The sequence below is a fragment of the Sinohyriopsis cumingii genome, chromosome 18 (assembly GCF_028554795.1).
Source record: "Sinohyriopsis cumingii isolate HCF-2022 chromosome 18, ASM2855479v2, whole genome shotgun sequence".
Taxonomy (NCBI): Eukaryota; Metazoa; Mollusca; class Bivalvia; order Unionida; family Unionidae; genus Sinohyriopsis; species Sinohyriopsis cumingii.
The window spans coordinates 28791519-28805138 of record NC_142978.1 but is presented as its reverse complement, the minus strand read 5'-3'; the positions used below and the strand labels follow the sequence as shown (position 1 = coordinate 28805138).

Genomic DNA, 13620 nt, shown 5'->3' with positions numbered 1-13620 from the left:
TTGAAAATACTACATGTCACATGTAAAGGTATGATTTATTTCCTTTGAAAATACTACCATGCACCACATGGAATGGTATGATTTATTTCCTCTGAAAATACTACCATGTGTCACATGTAATGGTATGATTTATTTCCTTTGAAAATACTACCATGTGTTACATGTAATGGTATGATTTATTTCCTTTGAAAATACTACCACATGTCGCATGTAATGGTATGATTTATTTCCTTTCAAAATACTACCATGCGTCACATGTAATGGTATGATTCATTTCCTTTGAAAATACTACCATGTGTTACATGTAATGGTATGATTTATTTCCTTTGAAAATACTACCATGTGTCACATGTAATGGTATGATTCATTTCCTTTGAAAATACTACCATGTGTTACATGTAATAGTATGATTTATTTCCTTTGAAAATACTACCATGCCTCACATGTAATGGTATGATTTATTTCCTTTGAAAATACTACCACATGTTACATGTAATAGTATGATTTATTTCCTTTGAAAATACTACCACATGTCACATGTAATGGTATGATTTATTTCCTTTGAAAATACTACCACATGTCACATGTAATGGTATGATTTATTTCCTTTGAAAATACTACCATGTGTTACATGTAATGGTATGATTTATTTCCTTTGAAAATACTATGTGTCACATATAATGGTATGGTTTATTTCCTTTGAAAATACTACCCTGTGTCACATGTAATGGTATGATTCATTTCCTTTGAAAATACTACCATGTGTTACATGTAATGGTATGATTTATTTCCTTGGAAAATACTACCATGTGTCACATGTAATGGTATGATTTATTTCCTTTGAAAATACTACCACATGTCACATGTAATGGTATGATTTATTTCCTTTGAAAATACTACCATGTGTTACATGTAATGGTATGATTCATTTCCTTTGAAAATACTACCATGTGTTACATGTAATGGTATGATTTATTTCCTTTGAAAATACTACCATGTGTCACATGTAATGGTATGATTCATTTCCTTTGAAAATACTACCATGTGTTACATGTAATGGTATGATTCATTTCCTTTGAAAATACCACATGTCACATGTAATGGTATGATTTATTTCCTTTGAAAATACTACCATGTGTTACATGTAATGGTATGATTCATTTCCTTTGAAAATACTACCATGTGTTACATGTAATGGTATGATTCATTTCCTTTGAAAATACCACATGTCACATGTAATGGTATGATTTATTTCCTTTGAAAATACTACCATGTGTTACATGTAATGGTATGATTCATTTCCTTTGAAAATACTACCATGTGTTACATGTAATGGTATGATTCATTTCCTTTGAAAATACTACCATGTGTCACATGTAATGGTATGATTTATTTCCTTTGAAAATACTACCATGTGTTACATGTAATGGTATGATTCATTTCCTTTGAAAATACCACATGTCACATGTAATGGTATGATTTATTTCCTTTGAAAATACTACCATGTGTTACATGTAATGGTATGATTCATTTCCTTTGAAAATACTACCATGTGTTACATGTAATGGTATGATTTATTTCCTTTGAAAATACTACCATGTGTCACATGTACTGGTATGATTCATTTCCTTTGAAAATACTACCATGTGTTACATGTAATGGTATGATTCATTTCCTTTGAAAATACCACATGTCACATGTAATGGTATGGTTTATTTCCTTTGAAAATACCACATGTCACATGTAATGGTATGATTTATTTCCTTTGAAAATACTACCATGTGTTACATGTAATGGTATGATTTATTTCCTTGGAAAATACTACCATGCATCACATGTAATGGTATGATTTATTTCCTTTGAAAATACTACCATGCGTCACATGTAATGGTATGATTTATTTCCTTTGAAAATACTACCATGTGTTACATGTAATGGTATGATTCATTTCCTTTGAAATTACTACCACATGTCACATGTAATGGTATGATTTATTTCCTTTGAAAATACTACCATGCATCACATGTAATGGTATGATTTATTTCCTTTGAAAATACTACCATGTGTTACATGTAATGGTATGATTTATTTCCTTTGAAATTACTACCACATGTCACATGTAATGGTATGATTTATTTCCTTTGAAAATACTACCATGTGTTACATGTAATGGTATGATTTATTTCCTTTGAAAATACTACCATGCATCACATGTAATGGTATGATTTATTTCCTTTGAAAATACTACCATGTGTTACATGTAATGGTATGATTTATTTCCTTTGAAAATACTACCATGTGTCACATGTAATGGTATGATTCATTTCCTTTGAAAATACTACCATGTGTCACATGTAATGGTATGATTCATTTCCTTTGAAAATACTACCATGTGTTACATGTAATAGTATGATTTATTTCCTTTGAAAATACTACCATGCCTCACATGTAATGGTATGATTTATTTCCTTTGAAAATACTACCACATGTTACATGTAATAGTATGATTTATTTCCTTTGAAAATACTACCACATGTCACATGTAATGGTATGATTTATTTCCTTTGAAAATACTACCACATGTCACATGTAATGGTATGATTTATTTCCTTTGAAAATACTACCATGTGTTACATGTAATGGTATGATTTATTTCCTTTGAAATTACTACCACATGTCACATGTAATGGTATGATTTATTTCCTTTGAAAATACTACCACATGTCACATGTAATGGTATGATTTATTTCCTTTGAAAATACTACCATGCGTCACATGTAATGGTATGATTTATTTCCTTTGAAAATACTACCATGTGTTACATGTAATGGTATGATTTATTTCCTTTGAAAATACTACCACATGTCACATGTAAAGGTATGATTTATTTCCTTTGAAAATACTACCATGCACCACATGTAATGGTATGATTTATTTCCTCTGAAAATACTACCATGTGTCACATGTAATGGTATGATTTATTTCCTTTGAAAATATTACCATGTGTTACATGTAATGGTATGATTTATTTCCTTTGAAAATACTACATGTCACATGTAATGGTATGATTTATTTCCTTTCAAAATACTACCATGCGTCACATGTAATGGTATGATTCATTTCCTTTGAAAATACTACCATGTGTTACATGTAATGGTATGATTTATTTCCTTTGAAAATACTACCATGTGTCACATGTAATGGTATGATTCATTTCCTTTGAAAATACTACCATGTGTCACATGTAATGGTATGATTCATTTCCTTTGAAAATACTACCATGTGTTACATGTAATAGTATGATTTATTTCCTTTGAAAATACTACCATGCCTCACATGTAATGGTATGATTTATTTCCTTTGAAAATACTACCACATGTTACATGTAATAGTATGATTTATTTCCTTTTAAAATACTACCAAGTGTTACATGTAATGGTATGATTTATTTGCTTTGAAAATACTACCATGTGTCACATGTAATGATTCATTTCCTTTGAAAATACTACCATGTGTTACATGTAATGGTATGGTTTATTTGCTTTGAAAATAATACCATGTGTCACATGTAATGGTATGGTTTATTTCTTGAAAATGTTGAATTGTATCCCTTGTAATGGTGTAATTTCCTTTGAAAATACTAAAATACTGCCCTGTGTCACATGTAATGGTATTGTTTATTTTCTTGAAATATACTGCACTGTATCACATGTAATGGTATGGTTTATTTTCTTGAAAAATACTGCACTGTCTCACATGTAATGGTATGGTTTATTTTCTTGAAAAATATTGCACTGTGTCACATGTAATGGTATGGTTTATTTTCTTGAAAAATACTGCACTGTGTGACATGTAATGGTATGGTTTATTTTCTTGAAACATACTTGCACCGTGTCACAAGTAATGGTATGGTTTATTTTCTTGAAAAATACCGCACTGTGTCACATGTAATGGTATGGTTTATTTTCTTGAAACATACTGCACTGTATCACATGTAATGGTATGGTTTATTTTCTTGAAAAATACTGCACTGTGTCACATGTAATGGTATGGTTTATTTTCTTGAAAAATACTGCACTGTGTGACATGTAATGGTATGGTTTATTTTCTTGAAAAATACTGCATTGTGTCATATGTACTGGTATGGTTTATTTTCTTGAAAAATACTGCACTGTGTCACATGTAATGGTATGGTTTATTTTCTTGAAAAGTACCGCACTGTGTCACATGTAATGGTATGGTTTATTTTTTTGAAAAATACCACACTGTGTCACATGTAATGGTATGGTTTATTTTCTTGAAAAATACTGTACTGTGTCACATGTAATGGTATGGTTTATTTTCTTGAAAAATACCGCACTGTGTCATATGTAATGGTATGGTTTATTTTCTTGAAAATACTGCAAAGCCTGTAAAATTCAGAACCCTGTACATAATATCTAACAGCTATCACTTGGGGTTAATTATCTTTGCTGTATTTTTCCAAACATTCAAGTCTGCCACATTCATGCTAGGCTAATGGTCCTACTAGACTGGCGATCAAGACGGAATCAACTGCTTTACACAGAATAGTACATTCATTTCCTGGTCTTCAATTGAATCTGTGCCTGTTTTAGTTGACCCATAGTGGATCTCGTTATGATGAGGTGGAATTTCGAATCTCTCAACCATCACCACTCTAATCTTGCATCTAAAATCCTATCTAGTCAATGCCTTTTCAATGATATGGAATGGTCTCACTGCATAAACGTTAACACAAACTGCTGATTCTCAAGATCATTTAAAAGTCTAGGGAATCCAAGCAAAGATTAATCCTGATTGCAACTTTCAACTGGAAACAATCTTGATAGAAAACTTTTAAGTGGAGAAATCATGTGGCAGAGGCTCCCAGGTAAACTAGTCTCCATTCCCAATGAAACAACTCATCATGTGGACTTTCCATCTCAACCCTAAAGTGCTGAATTTGCCTGCATGGCTTATATCAAAAAAGCCATCAAAAAGAAATATTTCAGCAAACAAGTGGCTTACATAATTGCTTGAGGAAGAAGCTTAAGAGAAAGCTGTGAGGGGATGGAGAATTTTCTCCATGTGTTGTGAGAAGAGAAACATCTCTCCTTTGAAAGGCTTGATGCTCTTGTGTGTTTTCAAGGAATTGCACAATTTCTGACACATTTTGTCTTTTTGAGTTCATAGGCTAGAACTAAGATGTATCTAACCTTCCAACTAATTTCAACTAAAGGAGTTAGTTAGGCCTTGTCCAAATGGAACTTGTGCTTTGAAGTAATGGGATAAGTAAGAACCATTGTGTAAAGCCTCCCAACAGCTCCTTAACAACATGGGTTACGCCGTTTCTGTTGGACTTGTGAGGACAAACATTTGTACCATAACACTATGTCTCTTCATCAGTTTGTGCTATCCCTTGCAGGGATCTTTAAATAGTTTATAGCAATAGACAGAGGGGGATAATGTGACTTAAAGGTTTATGAAATTTATTTCATTTAAGAATTTTAATGTTCCAATTCTGTAGATCATTCAAGTTTTCTTTCTACATATATATTCTTAATGGGCATACAATATATATTATATATAATGCCTGGTTGTGTTATGAAGATCACCAAACAATCCAGTCTCTAAACCTGAACTGATGATATTTCATGTCAACTGAAAGAGAATATAACTCACACAACATGCAAGCTGAAAGTAAAACTATCAGGAAACAGGCTTTGTATGGTAACAGCATCAGCAAGGCTCATGTTACAGATTCCATTTTGTAAAACAGGGTGATGGATTTTGGTCTTTTCAAGTCAAAATTGGTTAGCAGGTCTAACAGATCATCATCTGATATTTCCTCTGCTATGAATGTGTCAGATATCATGAAGTGGAGACCACCGACGGTAATTAGTCCAGGTGAGGGATAGAGGCACACCAAGGAATAGTGATACTGACTCTACACCAGTTCTTGAAAACATGACCCTTTCCCTCATAAGCCTTCAGAGTGGAGGACATTCTTGCTATCGAGATTCAATCTGCAGTCAAAAGTCTAAAACTTTTCTCACAGGGCTTTCATCACAAGAGCCAAACATGAAAAAGAAAATGTTTCTGGCACAGATGAAACACCTGTGACCATGGCTGTTTGAGAAGAAATTGGTTTTGCTGCAATCTTCCAGGGTATGTCTATCACTAGTCAAGTAGATTGTTGACCCAGGACTTATCCCATCTGAGAGGATCTGTCAGAAGTATCCTGCAGTTCTGATGCTGTATTTTCTGTATTAATTTTGGTACTAGGAAAATGGATAGGGGGTAACTCATAACCCATTACAATGGCTGAAAACGCATCCATGGCCTAAGCATTTAGGCCTGGAAATAGTGAGGCACAGGTAAGCAACTTGTGGTTCCACTAGTTGCAAACAGGTTGATCACCAGATGCCCCCAAAGCACACAAAACTAATGATAAAGTGATGGGATGAAGGATGATTTTATATGAATAATTTGACCCTGTCTGGACAGAACATCATCCAGACCATCTAGTCTGATTTTTACATCAATATGAAGTTGGTAAAACCAATTAATAAACTGCTAAACCTGCACAAATGGGTGAAGTAATTTGGTGTAACTATCTGAGGTAAATTGCCACTACAGAGTTGTCTGACATAAACAGGGCTGGCTTCAAACAACAGAGTCACCTGACCTGAAAAATAACCCAGGTACTTATTTGGTCTTACAGTCCCAATGCTAAGCTCAGATACGCCCGTGAGCTATCTAAAAACAATCCCCTACTGTATCCAAATAATCTGTGGAAGCAAATGATGGAAAAAGAGGTAAAACTGTGTCATTGTCTCCTGAACTAGTCAACACATATGTTGCTGAAAGGATGACATATCCAAATGTAAGAGTAACATATCTGCCTTCATCTTCTCTATACCTGCCAGTAGCTGAAGGCATAATCCTTCTGATTTTGGACTGGACTAGTCATGTGTGCCTTTTTCCTCCTTTCTTTGCTCTTTGCTTTTTTGCTGATTTTTGCAGAATGGCCAACCAGGTTCCTTGGACTACAAATTGTGCACATTGAAATTAGAAGAAGAGGTACATTTGGTACACACCAGGCTAAATTTGTGTATGTCTTTTCTTACTTTATATTTCTTGCGTTTACTCATTTAGAGGACATGTTTCTGTTGTTGTTGTAGGGTTTAACGCCATTTTTCAGCACATGATAGGCTATACATGGCAGCCAGTATTAATGGTGGAGGAAGAACCCGGGAAAATCCCGGAAAGAACCACCAACCCAAGAGAAGCTACTGGCAAGCTTTATCATGTACCCACATTGGCAGAATCCAAGACTCGAACCCACGCAGACAGAGGTGAGATGGCAGTGATCCGTAATGGAGAGTGCTTTAGATATGTTTCTGAAACCATAAAATAATAACATGTTGATATATTAATAATCGACTAAATAGCATTATAAACTGTGCGAAACTTATTAGTGTGAGCAAACACTTGGAAGTCAACATGTAACAATGATAGCATGCTCTACAATGTAGTCTAAAATGATAAAATTGATAAAAGTGATAAATTTTAGAAAATTTCCACCAAATTTAAAAATAATGTACACCACCTGTTCATCAACCAATATTAATCCAAATAAATCCAAAAAATTTAGTGGATGACTTGAATTTGATATATTAAACCTTGGATTTAACAGGAGCCTTTTTCCATATTATGTTATGTATGGAAGCAAAGTTTAAAAGCTGGTGATACCGAATGGTGGCAAGGGGATATAATGGGCAAGGTTTATTGCCCCATGTCTACATGATATGGAAAGAAAAGACTAGCCTTTTGTCTTTTAGCAGGTCTGGATTTGAGAGGTAGCGGGCTCGTGTTCTTAATGTAATGAAATCAGGAAATGTATTGAAAGGAGAAAAAAAGTGATTTTGTGTCTTTTTATAAATTTTGTTTTTTGAGGATCTGTCCAGGTATTTTAATCTCAGGGATGTGGAGGCTATATTGGAGTGTGGCATGATCAGGTTCACGACTTGGGTGAACATCCTTCAACTCTAAATTCTAGACTGGAAAGGACAGACCTAAACTAGCACATGGAGTACATGAGAGCAAGCCTCAGAAATTTCTGGGAAGACCTGTGGATGGGACTATGAATGCACACATCCTAGATATCCAAAATGACCATCGGGTGTCTGTCTCTGATGACGCTGAAAGTCAGTCTTAGAATTTCTATCCTAAGCCTGGTGATGTATGTTTTATGAGATCAATCAAGATGTGTTTATGTTGCAAATGATCACTACATTTTCTTTTTTAGGTAGAGAGTCTGTGCTGAAATGTTATAGTCTTTCTTCCATTCGGGTGTCCCACCAGGTTGTTGTAAAAGGGTGGCACAAGTGTTTTCTGTAGAAAGAATGGTGGAGGAATGTGAACTGGCTAGTATGGGTCCTTCTCTTCCAGTGCTGTTTTTTACTCTCAGAAACTGGTTCTTCGTGAGGAGTAAGGCTTAGAGGAGAATTTCTCCATCAGAAGTACGTTAGAGAAATCCTTCCTATTTCTCTAGTCATTCTTAGGATATTAATGCAGGGCTCTGGGATGCCCCTTTGACAGCATGTTTCCTGATCTCCTCCATGTCACTATGCAATAGGTAATATAAAGACAGAGGCCAAGATTTGTGGGTGGTTATATGGTGATTTGTGAGTATCAGAGTTTTCTTGTTGTTGGTTTGGGGGTTTTTTTGTGCTGTTTGAATGGTACTTTGAACATATTATTGGCTATGTCATGCTGAGGAAATGAGAAAGTTATGTGCCTTTCCCAAGATTACAAAGAAGCAATGGACCTAGACTGTCCCTGAATAATAAGTTCAACAGTTCTCTAGTGCAGAGGTAGATAGAAAGGCATCTCTATGTGGACCACCATACTGTGTCATCAAGAACTGATCTATGTGGACCACCATACTGTGTCATCAAGGACTGATTTATGTGGACCACCATACTGTGTCATCAAGGACTGATCTATGTGGATCACCATACTGTGTCATCAAGGACAGATCTATGTGGATCACTGTACTGTGTTGTCAAGGACTGTGCGTGTGTGTGTGATTTGGACTTTTAATGTAGCTTGTACAACTTTTTAGTCATATCGATATGATGTCTGCATTCTGGCAGTTTATAGTGATGCCTAGCACTGGGACATCAAGTTGCAGACATGCAGCATGATGTCCCACCCAGTCACATTATCCTGACACAAGGCTGACCAGTCCTAACACTAACCTCTTAATGCTGAGTGCCAAGTGAGGCAGTGGTTAGTAACTTTTTTTGTAAGTCTTTGGTATGACTCAGCCAGGGATCGAACCCACAACCTCCCACATCTGACGTGGATGCTCTAACCACTAGGCCACCACAGCGGTCTGTCAAGGACTGATCTATGTGGACCACTATACTGTGTCATCAAGGACTGATCTATGTGAACCACTATACTGTGTTGTCAAGGACTGATCTATGTGGACCACCAAACTCTGTTGTCCAGGACCGATCTATGCGGACCACCATAATGTGTCAAGACTGTTCTATGTGGACCTCCATAATGTGTCAGGACTGTTCTATGTGGACCTCCATAATGTGTCAAGACTGTTCTATGTGGACCTCCATAATGTGTCAAGACTGTTCTATGTGGACCACCATAATGTGTCAGGACTGTTCTATGTGGACCTCCATAATGTGTCAGGACTGTTCTATGTGGACCTCCATAATGTGTCAAGACTGTTCTATGTGAACCTCCATAATGTGTCAAGACTGGCCTGATGCTTGTTCAGTGCTGGCATGACCAAATGAAAATGGTAGCAAAAAGGATGGTGATGTCACTGAAGTGGGGGGTGGGTATGGTGACAAATAATGCAAGTCCTTTCTTTTGATTAGTGACCTCTTGGTCTCAGGTGATACTGGCTTAAAGAAGTTCCCTACGTGTGACATTAGCGGCAAGGCTGTTAACATCTACATCTTTTCTGGCTTTCTTGCTATCGCAGGACATGACATGTTTGGCAGAAACTGTCAATCATTAGTACTGTTTAATGTGCACAAGTTTCATATATAAATCTGATTTACAGCACATACAAATCCAGCAGGTAGGGTGATTAATTTCACTAGCTTAAACTTATTACATGCCAAACATCTATAATTGTGGTTAATGCAGGTGGAGTGATTATTTTTAAACAGACTAAACCTTTTACACTGCCCACATCTCATCTTAGTCACCATTACCAGAGTTAAAGGTAATGGCACATGCAGGCAAAATTAGTCAAAGGTTGTGTTAGGCATACAGTGAATTGCATGCTAAGAAATCAAATAAATACCAGAGAAAATTACAGCAAATATCTAATTACTAAGAAAAACAATGATCATTTGTTTTGACAACAATGCAGTATGGCTGAGAACTGTGATTCATAGTAAGTACTATTAACCATTAGAACAGATAATTAATTTAGTGCTGGTTAGTTTATCACACATGGAAAGAAATAATTGTGCACAATTCATTATAGAGTAAAATTCAGAGAGAAAAAGATGGAGTATACTCCCCTCTGACAATGCAGAGGATTACTCAAACTTGAGAAAAGGCACAAAGTAATATCTGCAAAACCTGTCAAGATAGCAAACTGATTAGGTACAAGCCGATGTAATAACTGATGAATGACAGGACTTTGACACCAATCACTATTTCCAAGGGAAGACAACTAAGCTAAAACAAGCCAAGTACTTAAAACCTTTATATCAAGACCATACCATGAGAATTTATGTACTTAAGTGAAATGTACTGAATGAAACAGAAAGTATCTATCATACTAACCTCATCTCTAAATGGAACAGGTGGGATGCTTCGGTCCAACTCAAACATGTAGTCACATAGTATTGCCTTTGTTGCCAAAACTAACCCATCTAAATCCCTTGCCATTGGTCCAACTGTACCTGACACTGGAAAAAATTAATATTTACTTATAACAATAAGGAAGTGAAGATAATATCTTCTCTGCATCTGTAATGATGTACAAGACCACAAATAGCACAGACATTAGATTGGCATCACACTATCAGTAGAAACCCTGATTCTGTGGGGCCTTATGCAGCAACACTATGTATAGGTTTTAATGTCATGACATTACAATACTGGCCTTACAACAACATGATGTATAGGTTTTAATCACATGCCATTACACTAGTGGCCTTACAAAAACACTATGCATATATTTTATAGATATTCCATTACAATACTGACTTTACAACAACATTATGTATACGTTTTAATGACATGCCATTACAATACCATTGGGGCATTATGTATAGGTTTTAATGGCATCCCATTACAATACCATTGGGGCATTATGTATACGTTTTAATGACATGCCATTACAATACCATTGGGGCATTATATATAGGTTTTAATGGCATCCCATTACAATACCGTTGGGGCATTATGTATACATTTTAATGACATGCCATTACAATAACATTGGGGCATTATGTATAGGTTTTAATGGCATCCCATTACAATACCGTTGGGGCATTATGTATATGTTTTAACAACATGCCATTACAATACCACTGGGGCATTATGTATAGGTTTTAATGGCATTCCATTACAATACCGTTGGGGCATTATGTATACGTTTTAATGACATGCCATTACAATGCCGTTGGGGCATTATGTATAGGTTTTAATGGCATCCCATTACAATACCGTTGGGGCATTATGTATATGTTTAAATGACATGCCATTACAATACCATTGGGGCATTATGTATAGGTTTTAATGGCATCCCATTACAATACCATTGGGGCATTATGTATACATTTTTATGACATGCCATTACAATACCGTTGGGGCATTATGTATAGGTTTTAATGGCATCCCATTACAATACCGTTGGGGCATTATGTATAGGTTTTACTGGTATGCCATTACAATACTGTTGGGGCATTATGTGTACATTTTAATTGTATGCCATTACAAAACTGTTGGGGCATTATGTAAAGGTTTTACTGGTATGCCATTACAAAACTGTTGGGGCATTATGTATAGGTTTTAATGGTATGACATAACAAGGCAAATTTTAGAAATATAAATATAAAAAACTGCAACAGAATGAAAGTTTTAATTCCACATATTTTGTCAAGAAAGCATGCAGATTCATATAATATTTAATGTCAGTATATGGAATCCTCCATTCTGAGTTCTTGGAGTGTGCATAAATAGGGTACTCATTATTAAAATCTCTATCTTTCCTTTTTTTTACATACTGAACATGTGTATATATATATATATATATATATATATATATATATATATATATATATATATATATATATATATATATATATATATATATATATATATATATATATATATCCAGAGAATATATTTTTAGTACCTAATGTGTATCTTATAAATAGGTTTTGTAGTCATATTTAGGCTCCACATACAGGCTAGATTTTTAGTCCCTGTGTTTCCCATAAAGACAGGTTTGGTAATTCTGTAAATCCCAGATTTGAAGTCCTAGTGTGTCCCTTATGCCCCTTTAAGAAGGTTTCTATAGTTCCTTGGATATATATAGACAGGTTTTTGGAGTCTCTATGAATCCATTTTATACGATCTTTTTAGTCCATTGGATGTCCCATGTAGACAGTTTGATTCTACTGAGATTTAAAGATAAATGAATACTGAATGTACTAACATACAAGCCCATTTGCGTATAAGCTGACCCACAACTCCGAGACATCACAAGATCAATGCGGTAAGTTCTAAATGCATTTATTTAGGCAAACTTATATTAACAAAAAGTACACATATACTTATCATGGGCATGGCATGTATGATTATTAAAAAGAAATCGTATAAACTTGTTTGAAAAGTAATTCATTAAATTTTATGTTTTCTTATTCGTTCTGCCTAATTTAGATTTGTGTATAATTTGATCAATTGATGATAAAAATTGAGCAATCACGAGTTGCTGTAACACTACCTCTCCCTTTTGACTCAATTATTGTTTGTTTGTGCATCACTGCATTGGACATTTTATATCAGTGCACCAGTAATTACATTTTTGTTTTGCCTTGAAATTGTAAATAACTCATTAAATTTTATCCCTGTATGACAACACAGCGAATAACAACACAGTTTGATTCAATGCTTGCAATTAGGGTACTGAACGTATTTACATAATGGCGCCACCGCATGTACATCATAGGTTTGAACACGTGCTGAATGAAGTACATTCCACTGAATGAAGTACACCCCTTAAAGTCAAATCATTGGCACCACTGCACTAAGTTTGAATGATATCTCCAAAATACAATAATAAAAATTCAGAAATAATCCTTCAAAAATGATCCTAATACCGTTAAAGCTGACATGTAGTTTCAAGTGGTCTGTGAATTTTGAAGTCTGTATTTCCCTTTATTTAATTTCATGCTGGAGAAATCAGAAAATATGCAAATGCAAAATAATAATAAATTCAATCAAAGTATTTGATAACAGTTCAAGAAGTGTTGGGTCACTGAAAATGGTTTGTTTTACATGCATATGTTTAGGACACTGCAAAAAATTATTTGTTGTGTCCCAAGACTTACAGCCTTT

General features: G+C 34.8%; 1 protein-coding gene across 2 annotated transcripts in view; it reads right to left on the bottom strand.

The window, feature by feature from the left end:
• Positions 1-13620, bottom strand: part of LOC149776294 (fatty-acid amide hydrolase 1-like) — a 100044-nt gene that overhangs the window by 35904 nt on the left and 50520 nt on the right. For both annotated transcript variants that reach the window (XM_089942753.1, XM_089942755.1), the window contains exon 10: positions 10837-10961. In XM_089942753.1, the coding sequence (XP_089798879.1) occupies positions 10837-10961 (125 nt within the window). The remainder of the gene's footprint in view (positions 1-10836; positions 10962-13620) is intronic.